The sequence below is a fragment of the Ochotona curzoniae genome, unplaced genomic scaffold (genome assembly GCF_017591425.1).
Source record: "Ochotona curzoniae isolate NIBS_2020 unplaced genomic scaffold, NIBS_Ocur_1.0 contig_43, whole genome shotgun sequence".
NCBI lineage: Eukaryota > Metazoa > Chordata > Mammalia > Lagomorpha > Ochotonidae > Ochotona > Ochotona curzoniae.
In genome coordinates this window covers 8,359,561-8,381,817 of record NW_024466218.1, presented here as the reverse complement: position 1 = coordinate 8,381,817, position 22,257 = coordinate 8,359,561, and the positions used below count along the sequence as shown (strand labels likewise).

The window sequence follows — 22,257 nt, the reverse complement described above, 5'->3', positions numbered from 1 at the left end:
TTAACATAAAGATGTTCAAAATTATAGTTTTGCCCTCTTTGGACAAAAATGTCATTTGCTTTGGAGGATGCATTTTCAATACTGCTGTTGAGTACATTTCCAGGAAGGTTTCCTGTGTAGCCCTTCAGGGAGACTTGTAACTGAAGAGAAAATTTAACCTTGTTTTTTTTTTTTTTTTTTAAGATTTTTTATTTATTTTTGTTACAAAGTTGGATATACAGAGAGGAGGAGAGACAGAGAGGAAAATCTTCCATCCATGATTCACTCCCCAAGTGAGCGCAATGGCTGGTGCTGTGCTGACCTGGAACTTCCTCCAGGTCTCCCACACGGGTGCAGGGTCCCAAAGCTCTGGGCTGTCCTCAACTGCCTTCCCAGGCCACAAGCAGGGAGCTGGGTGGGAAGTGGAGCTGCCAGGATTAGAACTGGTACCCATATGGGATCCCGGCACATTCAAGGCGGGGACTTTAGCCACTAGGCCACGCCACCGGGTCCAATAGGTGTTCTTTCAAATACTTGCATGTGGCCACTCGCATCTACATGACAGACCCCTTACCTATATTTGTTAAATTTAAGCAGCATTGAAATAACAGAGTATATAGAAAAATAGCCCAAATAGGTAAAAAGTAATCATTTCCTCATCTCTATGTCTTATTTAACCACAATTTCATGTTCTTTTTCTTTTTATGTTATTAATACTAAATAAAAATATGCATTAATTTTCAAGTAGAGGCTATTTAGGGCTGATTTAAAAGTCTATGAGAGGGGCTGGCATTGTGTCATAGCACATAATACCTCTGTTTGGATCACTGATATCCTATATGGACGCAGGTTTTGCGTCCTGATTCTCCACCTCTGGTCCAGTTCCCAGCTAATGTGCCTGGGAAAGCAGAGGAAGATGGCTCAAGTCCTTGGGCTCCTGTACCCATGTGGGAGATCTGGGAAAATGCTCCTGGCTTCCATCTGGCCCAGCCCTGGTCATTGAAACCGTTTGGGGAATGAACTGGGAAATGGAAAATCTCGGTCTCTTTCTCCCTCCTTCTCTTTTTCTATAACTATGCCTTTCAAATAAATAAAAATAAATCTTAAAAGTTTGAGAAAATTAATTTCATATTATTGATACTGTATGTCATTTATTCTCCAATTTTTGCTATGTAGTAGGTTATTCCAATATTTTTTCTATTCTGTAGCAGTGAACTAAAGTTGTTAGTATAACACAAAATTATTACATGTTATATTATAAAACTCTTAATATGACTATAGTATGTTGATCATTCTCATAAGGTGTTTGTTGTAATTAGAAGCTTTTGTATATTAGGAACCAGGTCACTATGATTGATACCAGAAAACCATGTTAAAATATATAAATGTATGGCTTTTTTTATCAGCCATTCTGGTCTTATAATATAGTGCCAAAATGTAAGCAGAAGAAATAGTTGCTGTGTTTTCAACTAATTTAAGATGAAACAAGGGTCGTAAGATTTTATAATTAGCATAAATAGCCAGAAATGTGCTTGAGGAAAGCTGTGGTGTAGATACTCTGCCCCAGTACAGTGAAATGAATCCATTTACGTGAATGCAAATAAAACAGATAGTTGTAAAATGCTTAGCATGAAGCAAAGAGAGTTCGCTCACGTAAGAATCATGTATACATACAAAAAATGTTTTTTAGCTGTAAGGTAAGTATCTTTTGAGATTCTACGTAAACAGATATTGTTGTTGTTATGTTAATTAGGTTATGGGGGTTTGACGACTGTAGCAATATTGACATTTTGAGCCACAGAAAGTTCTTTTGTTTTGGGAGGCTGTCTTCCCCAGTGTATTGTACGGTTTGCATTTCACTGAGTTGTGTGCCTGGGTTCCAGTAGTGTCTCTTTCCCTCTTTATCATGGCCTGAAATATTTCCATACCATTGCCAAATATTTCCTGGAAAACAAAATCTCTTTTAGTTGAGAACCACTGTGCTAAAGGCATATGATTATGAATAGGATCAATTTCTGACAGAGATCAGTGTAAGGGGCTGAAAGTTTTAGTGGTATTTTGAATATATAGATGGGTATAGGTTTGGGAATAGTGCAACTGTTTTTATACTTTTAATATGGCTTTATTGTGAGAATTGCATAAACATATACACATATAAGAACTTATTTCATGTATTTAACTTGTCGTGCAGTAGAACATGCTGATTTACTGCCAGACATTTCGTACTTTTTAGGAAATGGATTTGAGATTTTGTGTTAAATTGTTCTTATTGAGGAGTTTTAACTGTTTTATGTTACTTTTAGCTACTACTCCATGGTTTGAGTCTTATAGAGAGACCTTTCTTCAGTCAATGCCTGCATCAGACCATGAATTTCTGAACCACTATTTAGCATGTATCCTTTGACCTTTGTTTCTTTAAATCAGATGTTAATGACATTGTTAATCAGAAATAGTTAAGTAATGCCATGTGATGTGAAGACCAGAGATTTTAAAAAATGATAATGTAAGTTTTTGGCTTTTAAATGATATTCTATATACTTCTGGAATAAAATTTTTGTTATAGGATTCTTTTTTTTTTAAAGATTTATTTTTATTATTTTTTTTATTGGAAAGGCGGATATACAGAGAGGAGAGACAGAGAGGAAGATCTTCTGTCCGATGATTCACTCACCATGTGAGCCGCAACGGCCGGTGCCGCGCCGATCCGAAGCCAGGAACCAGGAACTTCTTCCGGGTCTCCCACGCGGGTGCAGGATCCCAAAGCTTTGGGCCATCCTCTACTGCTTTCCCAGGCCGGAAGCAGGGAGCTGGATGGGAAGCGGGGCTGCCGGGATACAACCGGCCCCCATATGGGATCCCGGGGCGTTCAAGGCGAGGACTTGAGCTGCTAGGCCACTGTGCCGGGCCCGGATTCTTACATTTTTGAGGATTTATTCATTTATTTTTATTTGAAAGGCAAATTTTCAGAGAGGAGACAGAGGACACAGAGTTCTTCCATCTGCCGGGTTACTTCCCGAATGACCACAACAGCTGAAGCTGAGCTAGTCCTAAGCCAAGAGCCTGGAGCTTGTGAGGTCTTCCACGTGGGTGCAGGGGATCCCACTAGGGCCATCCTCTTGCTCTCCCAGGCCACAGGCAGGGAGCTGGATTGGGGGTGGAACAGCCAGGACTCAAACTGGTGCCCGAATGGGTCCCTGGAACTGCAGGATGAATCTACTATGTCATGGTGCCAGCCCCCGTTATAGTACTTTTAAGGACTTATCTCCTTATAATTTTACTGGAAAGATTTTAAAGTCATCCTATAGAGGTAATGTCTCTCTTAACTGCATTTGCTTATTGCCTAAGAATTAATTGGTTATCCTAGAGCTCAGATGTAGACAGTTTCCTGTATTTTTAGTAACCCTTTTCCTTATTGAAAATTTTTATAATTTGGTTTTCTTCCTTGAGGTTGCAGAGAAAAGCTAAGAAATTGGTGTGAAACTGCACTTGGGAGGATGGAAGATGAGCAGGATCCAACACTTGTTCATTTTTGTTGATACTTCTGTAGTTTTGATATTGTCCATTTTAATTTTTATAGATTTCTTTGGGGCTTTTAAAACTGTCAGCAAAATAACATTTAAGTTTTAGAACTTAGAATTACTTTGGAGTTTGGAGAAATTGCATTGTGCTTGCAGTGAAAGTTTAGGAAATCAGATTTTTTTAGTTGATAAAATTATCTTTTGAAAGTTTATCCTACAAACTTACTGTTTATCCACAAGTATAATTGTTAATTACCTTAATAATATGGCTAACAAGGTATGTTAGTGGCATCCTCTAGTGACACTGAACCTATGGAACAATTTTCGAAATTATCACAAGAGCAGCATCGAATTCAACACAATAATGATTATTCCTATCCCAAATGGTTTATACCAAACACACTTAAATATTATGTACTTTTACATGATGTAAGTTCAGGAGATGAACAGAGGTAAGTTTTTTTTTTTTAATTCACATTTTAAACTTAAAAAGCTAACATTAATTTGAGCATTTTAGATTTATTTTTCATCCAAGAGTACAATTTATTATGAGTCTGTCAGACTTTACCTATAGAATGCATAAAATTTATTCTATGTAATAAAAAAAATAACTTTAGAAAAAGATTCTTTTTCGTTCTACCTTGTCTGATTTCTTGCAGGTTTTATTCAACAACTAAAGCATTTTGTGTTAGATTTCATGTGCTTCAAAATTTTCAGTATGTAGCTGTAGGCAGTCTTTGTATAAAAGAATTTACCATTTTATATCTAAGTTCTGGCTGTTATTTATTACTTTATGTAAAACTAATTCTCTTTTTTTCTGGTGAATTTCGTTTAACTTTTTCATCAGTGTCTTGTCACTTTATACTTTTACCTTTGATGCTTTTCAGTCTCAAAAACAAACATTTCTTTCTTATCTTCTCTTTAATGCTTGACATTTGTGATTTTCTACAGTTCTTTTACTTTCGTATTCATGACTAAATTATTTTAAGAAAATGTTTAAAAATGAAGTGAAAATTAAAAGCATTTTTTTTAATATGTTAAAAATTTATTTTGACTTTTGATTCCAGGTGTGTATCAGATTAATCTTTTGTTTCAAACTATTCTGATTTCACAGTGCCATTTAAGTAAATGTAGTTTAATAATACAATTTTCATTATTCTGAGCACAAACTATCATCTTCCTGATTTTTGTCTACAGACCCAAATAGTTACTCTGGGGATTAATCTTTATGATTTCTTGGAATATCCATAGCCTTTTGGATGAAGTACACTGTATAAACAGAAGTAATTTGAATTGACTTTTAAAATGAGTTTCTATTTGTTGAATGGCATCTGTCTTGCATATTGAATGGTTGTAACAAGGATCTTTCGATGTTAGTTCGAGGAATTAATTATCAGTGGTTCTTAAGTTTAACATCATTGGTAAAATGAGTAGGAGTATGGTTTATTGTTCCTTAGTGTGTGTATCTATGCACACATGTATTTCTATCTTCATACAAAATTTTGAAATTGTTTTTTACCCCAGAATTATAGTGTAATAGTAAGTGTATAGTGTATAGCGTATAGTAAGATGTCATTGTTCGAGAGGAGTGTTACTTCTATAGTGTTAGCATTTACATTTGTATGTGCTTTAGGATTTTTTATGTTTTTTGTTTCATACCTGATGGGTCACTAACTGGAAAATACCCATTTAAAATAGGGTCCCTCTTTGAACCAAAATTTCATTTTTGATTTTGGTATGGTGTATTTTCATTTAAATTGTCTCCCACAGAGGTAGCAAATTACTTTTACATATGGCAATAAGAATTTTTATTATATCAGATGCAGCTTATGGATACAGCTACTATAAATTTTGTAAGAAAAAATGATTTTTTTATTTAAAATATTTTTGCTATTTTTGCTCAGTTTCCTCTCTGTTCTTCTTTGAGCTGTCGTATTTTATTTTGTAAGTTTCTGGGAGCTGTACTTGTCTCAGCAGTTATATTTATTGATAAATTTTCTCCAAGCCAAGATTTCCAAAATCATATTTTTTGAAGAACTAGTTCGTGTTATTGAGAGATGCAGGCTTCCTGATCTGTCAGTGTGAAGCTGGTATTTGTACATCATGCTGCACATTAGCAGGTGGGAGGCTTGGAAGTGGTCTGCTGTAAAGAAACTGGTTTTGATTTCTGTGTCTCCTCTGAATTAGCTCAACCACCAAAACTTTCTTTTATGAATAACATATAAATGTCTGGTAGAATTGTTCTTCTTGCAGCATACTTCAGTACCTTTGTTTGAGGTGATAACCAGGTTGGCTAAATTTCTGTTAGGATCATGATTTTTGTTTTGATTTTTAAATTTTTTAAAAGTTTATTGTTCTCTTTTGAGGTTTGTTTTTGTATTCTTAAGATTTATTATTGCGTAAGAGCTAAGATGTTTCACTAGGTAGCACAAACTTCTATCTTCTTTTTCTTCCTTAGAGCTGAATTAATTTATGAAGAAATGAAACAAAAATATGGAACTCAGGGTTGCTATTTACTTAAAATTAATTCTCGAACATCTAATCAAGCATCAGATGAACAGATACCAGATCCTTGGAGTCAGTATCTCCAGAAAAATAGTATTCAAAACCAGGTATATGTGAAAACTACAATGAAGCAAACCACAAAGGCTGAATTTCAGTTTTATGATATAATCGTATCCCTATAGAAATTTTATGTCTTGGTTTAACTATTACAGAAATATTTGTCTTGTGACTCTTGGCTAGTTTGATGTGTCAGCTGTGATCTCTTCAGTCAGTGGTTCAAAAGCTGTTTTTAGCTTTGTTTTTTTTTTTAGCCTCAATAACCCCTTATGATTACTATTTTCAGGTATATAGTATCAGTGTTAATTGATCTTTCTCTGAAAAGAAGAAAAGTGAATTACACATTAAAAATTAAGTTAGATCAGCTATACATGTATAAAATAGAATTTTTGACTTGTCCATTTAATTCCTTATGAATGCTTACAGTCAATTCTCTATTATCCACATGCTCTGGGGTTGCCTTCCTACATTTCAACATGCTGTTCTTATGGCCACCTTTTGGAGCTCATACTTTTTAGGTGGGTGGGCTTTTTTCCCTAACTTTCTTTTGATTTCCTTTCTTTCTGATTTCCAGGAAGTGTTGTTTCTTCCTTTCTTAATTTGGAGTTCTAGATTAATGTTAACTGTTGGTTGTTGGCTGAAGTGGGTGGGTATAATATTTCACATCCTGTCAAACACTTAGGGTACAATTACATGACATTTGGTAGAAGTGAAATGCCAAGTTTTAATGCTTAGTTCAGATAATCAAGAGTTGACTGTTTTGTTTAGAAAGAATTTTAAAATATGTTTTGTGTAGCTAAGCTACTTTATGTCCTCTATGTGATAATTGTTTTAAAATATCAATTATAATAAATTATACGACTTCTGAAGTTAATGTATTAACAAATCTGTTTATTTATCTTATTTTTTTTTTACATGTAGAATTTTAATCCAGACATTGTGTTATCCTGGTATTTTATTCACTTTAGCATTGAGATGATTGTTTATTTATTTCTTTAATATTACGCTTGGGAAAAACCTGAGCAAAGAAGAACCAGTTGGTTATGAAAAAGCTTTATCATGTTTAATAGTTACAGGTCCATTCAGTTGTACAAATAATACTGAAAAATTTAATTTAGTGTAAAGACATGAGGAGGAATATAAATCAAGTTATCTAGCTTGATGAATTTTTTTTCAGGAAAGATTTATTTTTTTATTCATTTGAAAGGCAGAGTGGCTGGGATTGAGGGCAGATTTTTCATCTGCTTATTTACTCCCCAAATGTCCACAATATCCAGGTACTGGGCCAGAACAAAACTAAGAGCTGGGAACGCCACCCTGACTTTCCCCATGGGTGACAGAGGCCCAAGCACTTCGGCTATAGCTTCTGTTGCTTTCCTAGGTGCATTAACAGCTGGGTCAGAGGCAGAACAGCTGGGACTTGAACCAGTACTCCGATATGGGATACCAGAATTGCAAGTGACAGCTTAACTTGCTGTGCCGCAATACCATTCCCCCTAATTTGAGAACTTTTAACAAAAGCTTCAGGTGTTGGAAATTCTATGTAACAATAGATTCCTAGGTGCTCAGGGTTTGATGGTAGTTTGAAGGTTATCAAATCTAACCCCTATTTTATTAGTTGCCTTTAACCTGTGCATGTCTGTTTCATCTAATAATGGCATTCACTGTCTTCTTATGTGACCCGGTCCATGTCTGATCATCTTGAAGAGAAACCATAAATTTTCTTCTTTGCTTTTACTCAGTGCTCTTTTGACAGGGATAGACATCAGGTTTCCATTAAGACAGTTTTCCAAATATAAAAGAATAGCTGCTGCATTGCCTTCAATATTTTTCCAGACTAAATATACTAGTTTCTTTGACTGTTAGGAATGGTTTGATTGTCTTCTGTCCTGGTCACTTTCTTACTAAATTCTAGTTTATATGTTTCATTTAAGGTGTGACATTCAGACTAATACCTTCTATTTACTAGTCTCATGGAGTAGTCTGAATTTTTTTAGTTTAAATATTCTGTGCTGATTGAGAGACTTATGTGTTTATGTGAACAAATTTTGTACATTGTACAAGTTATACGTTGGTTGTCTTTCTGAAACACTTCATATATTCAGAATTCAGCCTGTGAGCACTGTCTCTGTTACCCTAGAGATTTCCATAGCCAACTCCTTTTCCCTTTGCTGCTTGTTTCTAGCATTTTGTATTTCTTGGCATTATCCTTCCGTAAGATTCATAAGGAAATGTATGTTCATATTGAATACCTGTGTTTATATATGATATGCATGTATGTGTATGTATGTAAATGGATATTTTGAGTTCAGAAGAATTAGGGTGGTAGAGTGGATATGAAAGTCAATTTGATTATCAGTAGATATGAATTGAAACGGCAGAATAACATATGTAGAAGTAGCTAAGAATTTAAAGGATTATAAGAGTTGCTATAGCAAATAAAGGAGGCTAGCAATTGAAAGAGCAACCGTGGTTGTTGATAGATTTGGTGGGATCTCAACTGTGGTTAAATATTGCTAATGCTTTCTTATTTTATTTTGATAGGAATCATATGAAGATGGTCCTTATACCATAACTTCACATAAGAATTCTGATAGTAACTTGCTTTCATTGGATGGATTAGATAACGAAGTCAAAGGTCTTAATATTTTCTCTAAGTTTTCTTTTGATTCAAGATGCACACTGTTGTCAAAGCTTGTTAGCCTTTTTAGATAAAAGATGTGGGGGAATTTTTGTATCAAAAAGATAATGGGAAGATTAGCTTTTCTTCTAAAGATTTTATTGAGTCATTTGAATTTGACTTGTCATTCAAAATTTTATATGAGTAATGTCAGGCTTCTTTTTAAAAATGTAAAATAAACAAGGGAGGATGTAATACAGCATTTATGGTTCAAATTAGTGTGATTATCAGAGCTTTATTTAAAGTTGCAGTTTTGGTATTGATGACTGCATTTTTTGTTGTACATTTTCTAATGGCTTACCTGTACCGTTTAAAAGTAATTTATTCAGAAACTATTTTCTGATTACATTAATATGAACATTTCTGTTAACTGATAAGATTCACTTTAGACACTTTAGTTTTAAAGGGGAAAATGTTGATGTTATTGTGTCTGTTTTCTGTGATATTCAGAAAAATAAAGGATTCTGACTTTTTTTCTTTGGCAGTATGGTGGTAGTATCATAATTTTCTATTGTGTTCTAACAGTAAAAGAAAGGTCTGTTTTTCAGTAGATGGCTTACCAAATAACTTTAGAGCTCATCCACTTCAGTTGGACCAATCCAGTGATCCTTCTAACAGTGTTGATGATCCAGATCATAAGAAATTGGCTTCATCATTAAATGAGATAAAGAAAGCAAATACTGCAATAATTCATGGTGCGTGCTTGACACTTACTGATCATGATAGAATTCGACAGTTTATACAGGAATTTACATTTCGAGGCCTTTTACCACATATAGAGAAAACAATTCGGCAATTAAATGATCAGGTAAGAATTAAGTTTCTGGATCATCATTATTATCCTTCGGATTTTTATTTATTTGAGAGGCAGAGAGACATGTAGAGAGGAAAAGAGAGAGAGACAAAGAGAGAACTCCCATTGCCTGGCTCCTAACACAAGATAGGAGCTGGGAACTCACACAGGATAGGAGCTAGGAACTCATTCCAGGTGTTTGAGAAGAGTAGGAGGATGGAACAGAAACCCAGCCACTTGAGCCCTTATCTCTGCTTCTCAGAGTGTGCCTGTTTAAGCCAGAAGCAGGAGCCAATGGTAGATAATTTGTGGATGTCTTAAGGAGGAGGCTGAACTCTTACTCTTGGATCATTGTTTTTGAAATTTAAGTAAATAGTAAATTGAGAATGTAATTGTATAAAATGTTCAGCCCAATGGCTGAGACACCTGTAAAGATGCTGAAGTTGCTGAATTCCCAGCTCTGGCTCGTGACTGGCTTCTAGCTGAGGAAGACTGAAAGGCTGCATGATGGAGGTCATGTCTCAGGGCATTGGGCTTCTGCTACCCAAATGCAAGACCTGCATTGAGTTCTTGGCTGTCAGTTACCCAGTGTATTGTGGGGATTTTGGGAGTGAACCAACAGATAGGAGCTCTTTATCACTGTTCATGCATCCCTCAATCTGCTACTCAAGTAAAAATTTGAAAAAAAAGAGAAGGATGTCATAGCATAATTTAAAGCATTTGTAGTTTTGTTTTTATTAGAACACAGGTTAATATTGACTTATTGCAATTACCACCGATAGTGAAATTCTGTTCAACTCCAGAGGTTTACTTATTTTCACTAATTTTTCCCCCATATTAAAGTTTTCTTTAGTTTTACAATTAAAATGAGTATGTGTTCATTGTTAGAGTTTTATAGTAACAGTTTTTTATATAAGAAAAGTTCTTCACTTTTATCAATGTATTTTATCTTTTTCTTAGCTAATATCAAGAAAAGGTTTGAGTCGATCTCTCTTTTCTGCAACTAAAAAATGGTTTAGTGGAAGTAAAGTTCCAGAAAAGAGCATCAATGAGCTGAAAAATACATCTGGATTATTGTGAGTAAAATTTTTTATTTGTCCGATGTCTAGTTCTAGTTTTTAGTTCTAGTTTTGACCATCTGATAACCTGCAAAGAAAAAAACTTTTTATTTTCATTGTTTTGTAGTGTTCAAAGGTCATGTAAGAACAGTGTTTGTTATTTATTAATATTCTAAAATAATATTTTAGTCATTGAAGACATTAAAAATAAACATGATACTTAGGGAGCTCACTTCCCTTTGAATCTCTTTCCTTTATTTATAGGTAAAATATAGTTAGATTAGGTATTCATTAATAACTGTTATATATATATAAATTAGTAGACTGTGTTTCTAGATGGGCATGTGTTTAACAGATTTTGTTTTAAAATCCTACTTTAAGGAGAAATGATTGTCTTTGAATTTTAATTTTTTTTCTGGGTGCATATAAAATATATAAAGGTGTATTGCCTGAAATTAGCTACTGTTTACTTCATGGTTTATCACATAGAAAATGTTTGCTATCTAACAGTTCCAGGGTTTTAAGTAAAATTACTTCCTCTGTTTCCAAATAACTTTGAAAAATCACTCTCTTCTTGAAGGTAGAATTCTTGTAAAACAGAATTAGTTGTGATCATTTTCTGGACAGTTGATCAGCTTATTATGCATTTTATATTTAGTGGTTTAGGAAGTCATGGACTGTACTTTTTTAAGGATTACTTGCATTTCAAGGCAGAGTGAAGTGAGAGAGACAAAGCTCCTCCATCTGCTGCTTCACTCCAGTGGCTGCAGAACCCAGGAGCCTGGAGCTCTATCTAGGTCTTGCACATGGGTGGCAGGATCCCAAGTACTTAGGCTTTCCTAACTGTATTATCAAGGAGTTGGATTGAAAGTGGAACAGCCACAACTTGACCTTGCATTCCCATATGGAATACCAGCATCTCAGATGGCAGCTAAACTCACCACAGTGCTGGCTCCTTTGAATTATTTTCTTTACTTATTCTGTATTTACAGGTATCCACCAGAAGCACCAGAGCTTCAAATCAGGAAGATGGCTGATTTATGTTTTTTGGTGCAGCATTATGATTTGGCTTACAGTTGCTATCATACTGCAAAAAAGGATTTTCTTAATGATCAAGCAATGCTTTATGCAGCTGGTGCCTTGGTTGGTATTCTACAGTACTAAAATTCCTTACTTTTGCTAATCCTTAATTAAAATTCCTTAATTTTTGCTAATAGTTTAGGAATTTATTGTATAGGCAATCAGCAACCCTAGAATAAAGTTATGCTAAAAGAGCATACAATGTTCTATAGAGTTTTTAATTCATTTGTGCAGATTTGATGAATTTCCTTCAAACTAGTATTTAAAGATAATCAAATAGGAAGTCTAAGTTTTTGAAGTTTTTTTTTAAATTTGAGATGCAGAGAGAGAGTTTCTACCTGCTGGTTTATTTCTCATGTGCCCGGGAGTTAGGAACTCACTCCAGACCTCCCATGTTGGTGACAGGGACCCAGTTGCCTAAGCCATTACCGCTCCCTCCCAGGAGTACATTAGTTGGGAGCTGGAATCAGGAGTGAGGTGAGGACTTGACTGTCACTCTGATAGGGGAAGCAGGTTGTAAGCCTTGCACTAAATAGCTGGGCCCCAAAGGCTGATTTCTTAGTTCTGATTGGTGCCCTCTAATTTTTACATTGCTTTTAAAATTTAGTTTTGATTTTTAAATTCAAAATGTAAAATTTGCTATTTTTTATAAGTTGCTTTCAACAAGATGCTTGATGTAAAACGATGTGATGGTCAACAACACGTGCTGTTGTATAACACAGTTGTCTTAGGCAAGTTAGTTAATATTCCTAAGCTTTAGCTTTGTCAGTGATAGGATATGAGTCTTAATGATAGAAGGAAATGAGGCTTAGCATATTTACATGTGTATGTATTAAGCTGTCACCAGCATGATTTTGTAATTGATGTGCAACCCCAGGTGTTTTAGACTTTTTTCCTATACTTGTGTTTTTGAAAAATTGTCACAGATATAAATCTAACCTGCTCTATATATTCCAGAAGAATAGAACTTACATTGCTTAATCTTTTTTTAAAAAAAGCATAAGCTTATCAATAAAAGTGTGGAGAACAAAAGTGGGTAAGAGGTCTAAATACTTTAGTGGTAATTATGTAGACACTGGCTTAATAATTGGCAGCTACTTTGCAGTTTTTGTACCATTTTATATACAAAATTACTTCAAAAGTTTGTGTAAATTGAAATTAGAAGGTAAGTTTGGTGAAAGAATTTTGAGATAAGTTTTATTCAGTGAATCTTCAGAAAGTTCATGGTGAATGGATATTTTAAATACTATGCATGGATTTCAGGATATTATACATTAAAATAAAGTGAAAATTTATCTCCAGTTTTAAGTGAAAGAATTTCCATAAAATGGATAACTTAAAGGTGTAAAGATAAAATGGCAAAATTATATTAATATTTTTATTTTTATAATTTTTTAAATATAAAAGCTTTCCTTCTAGATACATATGTTGTGTTCATAAGTAGAAATGTTTGAAAAAATATGTGTTCTTTTTTTCTTTTGGTTAAATGTTTTATAGTAATTTATTATAATTTTGTAATGTTAATACTTGAAAGCATGCTATAAAATTTATGCCATGCCCTACACATTGAATGCTTATTTGTAAGTAGCAATTTTGTTGAGGTATGACAAAGTTCTCTTATTGTCGGGTACTCAAAGCTTTGGCGTTTTAAAATTCCGTCTGATATGTACCATATTTAAGCTGTTTAAGTAGAGGGTACCCCATGTATCAGAGAAAATGGTTTAGTTCTGGAGAATAAAGGCATATTTGCTGTAGTGATCTGTGTGCACCTGGTAATCATTGTCTATAGAAGCTGACTTAGAAAAGACCTCTGAGGATAATAGGTAGGAACAGTCTTGTTGAAGCTAATTCATCTGTGTAAGCTGAGTACGAACGGAAACATTAAATGCTACCTACATGAGCTATGAAATCTACACAGATAGCTTAGCAGGACTGGAAATTACTTCAGGAGATATAAAAATTCGTGAAACCATGGTTTTCAAAGATTTGTTTATTTTTATTGAAAAGTTAGATTTATAGGAAGGAGGAGACACAGAAAAGTCTTTCGTCTGCTGGTTCACTCCCCAAGTGGCTGCAATGGCTGGAGCTGAGTTGATCCAAAGTCAGGAGCTAGGAGCTTTGTCTGGGTCTCCCAGACAGGTGCAGGACCCCAGTACTCCAGCTGACCTCTGCTGTTTTCCCAGGCCACAAGCAGGGAACTGGATGGGAAGTGGGGCTGTCAGGATTAGGACTGGTGCCCATATGGGATCCTGGTGCATGCAAGGTGAGGACCTTAGCTGTTAGGCTCCTGCACCAGGCCCAGTGTTTGATTTTTAAAGATGATTTAGTAAGTTGGGGTGATGGTTCTGAATGTCATCACTAATCTGTGGAAGTTAGTTTTGTTTGCTATATATCCATTTCATATTAACTGCAGAAAAAATGGAAAATCACTTAAGTGGGCCATATAGTGCTTTTTGTGGTATATATGTATGTACATACATATGTACACACATGCAGTGTACATAGTTCAGAATATAGTAAAGGTACGATATAGTGTGCCATATGTTTAATAGATATTAAATGTTTTTGTGCAATATAAAGTTTTTATATATAGTAGTTAAAATGTAAACAAACTTTAAAACGTTTTGACTCTGTAGAGCTTTGTCACTTGGATTTGAATCTATTTTTATTCAGTCAGTAAAATTTGAAGCAGGCACTGCTGAGCCCTGAGAGTACGCAGGTATTCATAAAGCTATGGTTCTTGTTGTTATGGAATTTATAATTTGCTAAGAGTTTTAATCATATCCCAGCTTTTAGAAAATTAACTTGTTTGCTTTTCCATCCCTGGTTTAAAAACCGTTGAAATAAATTTATTGCCCTTAAATGTAGGTTATGGAATTAGAGTTCTCTGCTCCAACTTGTGAAGGTTTTCAGCTAAGCTTTTAATTTTAGCTGAGCTTTTATTAATATTTAGTTTGCTTAAGGGTGAAAGATGGATATAGTAGGATATTTTACTAAGAACAACCTTTGTATTTTTTGTATTAATTGATATATTAATTAAAGTCCTGGGTATTGCTAACATAATGTGTTTTTTTAAAAATGAAGTAAGATCAAGAAACTTTGTTAGTAATAGGTCTTAGAAATAATTCCTGGTATGTTTTGTGTAAGATATAAAGTGCAGTATAATTGGCCAAATAGATTGATAATGCAAGCTATTTTGACTTAGTTTTCATATTTTTGGTGCCAAAATTGAAAGAAATGTACTTTTTATTATTATTTTTAAAGATTTCCTTATTGGAAATCAGAGAGAGACACTGAAGCAAAGGTCTTTCATCCCCAGATGGTCATAGTAGCCAGGCTGGGCCTGGCCCGCGTCAAAAGCCTGGAGCTTTTCCCTGGTCTCTCCCGTAGATGGCACAAACCTGAACACTCAGGCCTTCATCTGCTGCTTTTTCCAGGCCATCAGCAGGGAACTGGATTGGAAATGGAGCAGCTGAGAGGTTGATTGGCCCCTCCATGGGATGCCAGCATTGCCAGTGGCAGCTTTACGTGCTATACCACAGTGCAGAGAGACACTGATAAACACAGAAGAAATCCCATCTGCTGGTTCACTCCCAGATACCAAGAGTGCTGTGGGTTGGGCTGAAGCCAAAGCTGGGAACTGAAACACAGTCCAGGTCTCACACATGAATGGCAGAGACCCAATTAATTCAGCCATCACTCTGAGTCCTGGGATTTGCATTAGCAGGAAGCTGGACTCATGAACCAGAGCTGCAAATCAAATCCAGATACTGCAGTATGGGATGCAGGTGTCATAACCACGAGGCAAACCATTCACCTCCAAGATACATTTTAGTTTGCTCTCTGGGTGTAATCTTATCATTAGTCTATTAAGCTCTTTAAGGGTTAGGGAAGAATAAAGAGGTGGTATCACAAAGATCTGATACTAACCCCATTTGGTATATACTGGGCCCACTTATTGAGTTTTAGAAATCTCATTTAAATAATTCACAAGGGGACTTGCCACTATGACATAGTAGGCAAAGTCCTTGCCTGTGGCATCAGCATCCTATACGGGCACCAGTTCCTTTCTGGCTGCTCTGCTTCCAGTCCAGGTCCCTGCTTAAGATTTAAGACAGCAGCAGCGGATGGCTCAACTTGGGTTCCTGCATCCATATGGGAGACCTAGAAGAAGCTTCTGGTTCCTGGCTTAGAATGGGCCCATCTCCAGCTCCTGTGGCCATTTAGGGGGTGAACCAACAGATGGAAGACCTCTTTTTCTGTTTTTCCTTCTCTGTAACTCTGCTTTAAATAAAAACAAAATCTTAAAAAAAAATTCTGAATTCAAAACTTTGGAATCTGACTAGAGGATTTTAAGAAGAAAAGCATGCATGCCTAGTTTTTTAACGTCTGCATTTGGCTCTAGGTATTACATATGTGATTACAATAGGAAACTCCAGTAAATTTTACTTTAATTTTTAGGCTTGTAAAATGTGACAAGATGACTTCTCCTTTTGAAAAAGTATACATTATGCTTATTCCCTTAGGAAATGGCAGCAGTGTCAGCTTTTCTTCAACCAGGAGCACCGAGGCCGTACCCTGCTCATTATATGGATACAGCAATTCAGACTTACAGGGATATCTGCAAGTAAGTGACTGACACATTTTATCCATTTACAGCTGAATTTGATATTAAGTAGGTGTGTTTTTTGTTGTTTTTCATATCGTAAGCTCCAAAACAAGCTACTGTAATAAGAGCCAAGTTTAGGTGTACGTACATGCCAATATTAAGTACCCTGACTCAGAAATATTAAAGTCTAAAGTTTTTGAAAAATATAGAAAACGTTTTTCTTCTTACATGCCCTGTTAGTGAATGCCATGCTCCATTTTTTAATTGTATGAGTTTATGCTTTTAAGGTTGGAATTATATCTTAGGATGAAACTTGTATCTTCAGTTTCTCCATTTTGTCTGACAGAAATAGTAATATTTAGACTACTGAATGAATAAGCAGTTCTGGATTCATAGCCTGTAACCTACTAACTAGCAGTGTGGGAGTGTGAATGAGGAATCAAACATAAGTAAAATAGTAAAGATTTGTTATAGGTTTATAAAATATACTTTAAAAATTATCTCTTAGACCGGCCTATTCGAGTAAGTGCTAGTAAGTAGGAATTGGTCTTTTATATTGATAATTCAAAGTGTCTTAGGCAGTGGGGGACGGGTTGTGTGTAATATGTTAAGCTGCTTGGGACACCCACATTACGTACTGGAGTTCCAGTTTGAGTCCAGCTCCTGTGCTTCTGGTGTAGCGTCCCTCTAACGCATCCTTGAAGCAGCAGATGATGGCTCAGGTGCTTGGGCCCTGCCACCCGTGTGGGAGATGTGGATGTTGTTGAGCACTTGAGGAGTGAACCAGCAGCTGGAAGATTTCTTTTGTTCTATTTCTTTGTCACTCTTCCTTTCAAATATATGAAAATTGATGAATGTTTAAGTAAAAACATTTGTGTCTTAGGTATGGTTGATGACTAAGATTCCAAGGAAAAGCATGATTTGTAGAAACTTTGTGACAGATCACTCTTGTAGTTTTTTTTTTTTTTATAATTGTTTTTGGTTATTTTCTATTCTAGCACATTGACTTTTTTTTAATCATTTATTTTTACTTGAAAGAGTTAGTAAGGAGGAGAGACATAGAGAAAGGTATTCCGTCTGCTGTTTTCACTTCCCAAATGGCAGCAACAGCCTGAGTTAAGCCAATCTGAAGCTGAGAGCCAGGGGCTTCTAGGTCTTCCACATAGGTGCAGGACGCCAAGGTTTTAGACCATCCTCTGCTGCTTTCCCAGGCCGAAAGCAGAAAGCTAGATAAGAAGCGGAGCAGCCAGTACACAAACCAGCACGCATACGGGATGTTGTCGCTTGCTAATAGCTGATTATCTTATTAAGCCACTGCTGCACTTCTGCATGTAGTAGCTTTTAAATGGCTAATGAGATGGTGCTCCAATTTGCTGGATTTAGCCCTAAATGCTTGTAACAGCTGGGACTAGGGCTAGGTCCTTGGTGGAGCCAGGATTTCAATTAATATCTTCAATGTAGAGAATGAGAATGAAATTATTTGAGTCATTACTGCTGTTTTCCAAATTCAGGAGCCAGGTATTAAACCCAGGTACTCATTGATATGTAATATTGGCAAACTACTAGGCTGGATATGTACCCTCACCATGGTAATTTTTTAGAGTAGTTAATTGTGTTTTTAAAACATCATCCACAATGAATTCAAAACTTATTTAGCTTTGGTTGTAATTTTAAAGTTAAGTGATATTCTGATACAAGAGCTATAAAAAGTGGTTTTGTTTCTGTTCAAGAATGGATAATGTTATTCTAGATTTCTAATGTGTGGTAGTCCATGAAGAAAAATTATATAACTTTACCCCCTCCCCCAAAAAAATTTGAATCAAAAATCAGGCACCATTGGCTGTAAGTCATTTCCAGCTGAGACAGTCCTGTTATCAGCATGTGTCAACATCCCCAAAGTATCCAGCAAATGAAGCACACATGACCAGAATTTGAAATGGGGCAGGAGAAAAACCTGAGTGAAATGTTTATATTTCTTTCATTTCAAAGCAATCTGTATGGTAATTAGCTGCTGATTCAAGATACTACTTGAGTTCTAGTATTTTGCGTATAGGAAACTTTGTATTGAATTCTTACTACAACATTATTTAATGATAAAATGCTTTGATGAGTTATGAAAATTCTTTGAAGATTCTTTTAGGGGATTTCCTTTTTAATCTCTTTGGTAAGTGGAAATGAAGGACGTAGACTGTTTTGTAAACCATATTTGAAATATTGCCAACTTTTGATGTGGCAAGGTGCTATAATGTTGATCACATTTTTCTTTTTTCTTTAGGAACATGGCATTAGCTGAAAGATGTGTCTTGCTTAGTGCTGAAATTTTAAAAAGTCAGAGCAAGTATTCAGAGGCAGCAGCTCTCCTGATACGGTTGACTAGCGAGGTATTGAAGCGTGTGTGTTCATGGGCATTGTGCATTATTGTAAAAGTATATCTTTGTTTTTGAGAGGGTAGACAGACAAAATTAGGAGAAATCTCTTTGGCGATTTATAGCGTGGATATTTTAGTTACTTGCTGAGTTAGTTTTAAGTGTAGTTTTTTATCAATTGACATTACTTATGTATTTTAAATCTATATTTTGTTATTAAACACAAACTTGTGTTTGGCATGACTTACATATGTTCTGTCCTGTGCAAAACAGTATCAGACAACATGCATGTGCAATGTTTCTGACATAAAAAGTTATCTCTGAGGAAGTTTTAATCTCATTTTTAATTAGTATGAGCTTTGTAAATAGTTGATAAGATTATAAGAACATCATTGCTGTTTCAGAAGGAAGAAAAAGTAATCCTTTTTTTTCCCTTTTATTGTTTCTTTGGAAGGTTTTGTAAGACATTTTTGATTTACATTGACTATAGGCCTGTAAAGCATAATGGCAGTTCTATTAGAATTATGCTTGAAGACATATAGATCTATATAACATATATAGATCCGGAGAGGAGAGAGTGAGTGAGCTCCTACCTGCTGATTTACTCCGCTATGCCTGCAGTGGTTTAGTGAGCACAGTCCAGGTTTCCCTCGTAGATCGTGGGAGCCCAAGTTCTCACTCCAGGACCACTGCCTGACAAGAGTCAACACTAGTGGGATGTGGAGTCAGAAGAGGGGATGGTATCCAGGTCTTCCCATGTGATGCATTAAGGTCTTAGTCACTAAACCAAGCTCCATTCACCAGGATACGATTTTTAGATGAATATTCAATAACAAAGTAACAAAATTAAGTATTTCTTTTATTTGCCTTTTAAGTGGTAAGTTGTCTTGGAATTTTAAATTTTGAGCACTACATTTTATACATTCTCTAAAAGTATGTATGAATTTTTATTTTTATTTATTTATTTTTAAATTAATTTATTTTTAAAAATGAACTAACTTAGTTGATTAGGGTACAAAGGGTCAAGGGCTACTGGAAAGTGGGTAAGACCATTGCTTCCACACTAATATCATTTTTTCCCCCTGTATGTGGGGTCAGGGGAGAAACGAAGGGAAAGCCCCACCCAGCCTCCCACCCATCCCAAGTTCCCAATGTGAGGCACGCTCCAAGGGTCCTGCTCAAGCAGTTTTGGTAGTTCAACAGGTCTGAATTGCTGCCAAAATCACTGTTTTAGTCACGATGAAACCTATTCAGAAACCACTGGCTGACATAGTTTCTTCATGGTTGGGGTTCTGAGATCAGCAGTTCAGTTGGAGGGATGTCCAAAGAAACTTCATCTGAGATGATCCCAGATCTGATTCTTGTGTGAGTTTGCAAATACACAGTCTGGCAGTGTCTGTTGCCCCAGTCAGCTTATGCACATGCTGGTCGTTGCAATTGCTGGGTCAGTTCTGTTTCCAGTCCTGTCATCCACTTGAACCAATGGGTGTTGTTGTAGTCCAGCTCGATCCTACCCACTTCATACACAGTCTTCACGCAAACCAGTGGGAGCTGCAGCCTAGTTGGGGTGACTTCCCATAACCCCCACCAGTCCTGCTCCCTACCCTGGTACCCATGCATGGCAGTATGTACTGCAGGCTTGTTCAGTCTGTCCCACATCCCATTTAGCTCTGGTACTTGTCAATGGGCATTGAAGCCTAGCTCAACCTAACCAACCTATCATCCAGCCCACATACATACTGGCACGTGCCTTTCTGTCTAGCCACCCCTGCCCCTGTCCTGGTTTTTATGCTCTCCAGTGAGAGTGGTTACCCATGAGAGAGGTGCCCACCATCTCCCTACTAGGCCACTCCAACTTCTGAATTATGCACTTGCCAGGTGGTTCTGGCATTTAACTTAACAGAATTGCCCCCCAGTGCCAGCCTCTGCCAGCTGATGCTGCGGCTAAGCCCAACCATTCTAATTTTTGCTTGCACCAGTTGTAACTGTCAGCCCAATCTGGCCTTTCCCCAATCTAGCTCATATAAGGCCCACAGGTGTTGTAGCCCTGCCTGGTCTGGTCTGCTCCCATCCCAACTCATGCTCTCCAGTGGAAGTAGTTGTCCAGCAGGGGAACCCACATTCCCCTGCCAGCTTTGCCTCTTTCCCCCCACCCCAGTTGTCACCCTCCCATGGATATCCCGACCCAGGAAGGGTGTACTCTCACTGCTCCCTAACCAAGTCTATTCCCATCCCTAGGTTGCGCACATGCCAGTGGGTACTCTGACCCAATTTGCTTAGCCCCTCACCTGTCTCGGCTTTTGCCTTCAATGCTGTGACATAGTATCCCTGCCTCATGCAGACCAGTTGATGTAAGAGCCTAGGTTGGAATGACATGTGCTCCATCCTGATTTCTATTCTTTTTTGTGTGTTGAAGTTTGCTTGGCCCTGCCTGGGTCTGCCCCCTTCCAGTTGCAGCTTGGCCCATGCCACATCCTATTTAGGATGCACCTTCGGGTGGTGTTGCTTTGACCTGCCTGGATTGCCATTGGATTTTTACCCGTAAGTGATGGCAGGTGCTGTGGTCACTCCTAGCTTAGCTCTTCGCCACCCCAGCTCGTGAGCTAACCTGTGGGACTTGTATTTCCACAGGGTTGAGCTCATACTTCCCCCACAGAGTTTGTCCCGGAACCAGATTATATCGTGTGCTGGTTAGTGTCTTGACCCTGCCAAATGTGACCAGTCCACTATTCCACCACCCAGTCAAGTAATGGTATCTAGCCCTGCCAGACAGGCCCCCATCCATAGCTTTGGTGTAGACTGGTGTGTGGCAATCAGTGCTGCTCTATGCTAACAGCCCATCTCAGGATTGCTAATTTGGCTGGTGATTCAGTCTGGCCCAAATAGATCTTATAGACACTCCCCTCCAAACTCTCAGGTTTCAGTCTCCACGCTTGCCTGAAAGTTTTATGAGCCTGTTACTGGGAATCACCCGGAATCATCTCTCACCTACACTAAAACTGGCGTTATTCATGGGTGTCCTTAGGTAGCAATTTCATATTCTAAAAAACCCAGAGCTCACCAGCAGGCAGCGCCTAGCAGCATTTGGCACACTGGCCTCCCAAAGCCAAGGACTCAGTCGTTGCCTTTCAGCAGTGGCTTTGGCCTGAGTCCCCAGCCTTGAGTCTGGCCCGGCGCGGGCACGCCCCCCACAGTCGCCACACTGCAGGGAGCTGCAGGCCGCCCCCAACCCCAAGGCCCGGACCTGAATTTTTATTCAGAGACATTTATTACAGACTTATTTGGATTTTTATTTTTAAACATGTCTGTAATAAATGTCTCTGAACTTCATGTTTGTTTTGGACAGTGTTCTCAGGGCATCTTTATGTTTTGAATTTTCATTTTATTATTTGAAAAGCAGAGAGCGATAAATATCTCCCATCTTGTAGAATTCCCCGCACTCCTATAATGACTGGAAGTGGGGTGTGTGAGCTCAGTTCAGTTCTGCCCTGAGGGTAGCATGGACCTAACTACTTTGTCATCTGCTGCCTCCAGAAGGTTTGCATTAGCAGGAGCCAAGATAAAACTTTGATTCCAGGCATTCTATTTTGGGGTATGGGCATCCAAAACTGC

The 22,257-nt window shown here is 37.0% G+C and overlaps 1 protein-coding gene across 4 annotated transcripts in view; it reads left to right on the top strand.

Annotated features, from left to right (window-relative positions):
• Window positions 1-22,257, top strand: part of TRAPPC8 (trafficking protein particle complex subunit 8) — an 88,649-nt gene that overhangs the window by 18,203 nt on the left and 48,189 nt on the right. For 2 of the 4 annotated variants that reach the window (XM_040984855.1, XM_040984858.1), the window contains exons 3-11: window positions 2,283-2,372; window positions 3,775-3,949; window positions 5,956-6,109; window positions 8,604-8,697; window positions 9,288-9,547; window positions 10,493-10,608; window positions 11,583-11,733; window positions 16,197-16,297; window positions 18,555-18,660. In XM_040984855.1, coding sequence (XP_040840789.1) covers window positions 2,283-2,372; window positions 3,775-3,949; window positions 5,956-6,109; window positions 8,604-8,697; window positions 9,288-9,547; window positions 10,493-10,608; window positions 11,583-11,733; window positions 16,197-16,297; window positions 18,555-18,660 — 1,247 coding nt within the window. The remainder of the gene's footprint in view (window positions 1-2,282; window positions 2,373-3,774; window positions 3,950-5,955; window positions 6,110-8,603; window positions 8,698-9,287; window positions 9,548-10,492; window positions 10,609-11,582; window positions 11,734-16,196; window positions 16,298-18,554; window positions 18,661-22,257) is intronic. The other 2 variants (XM_040984857.1, XM_040984856.1) reach the window with 2 other exon arrangements.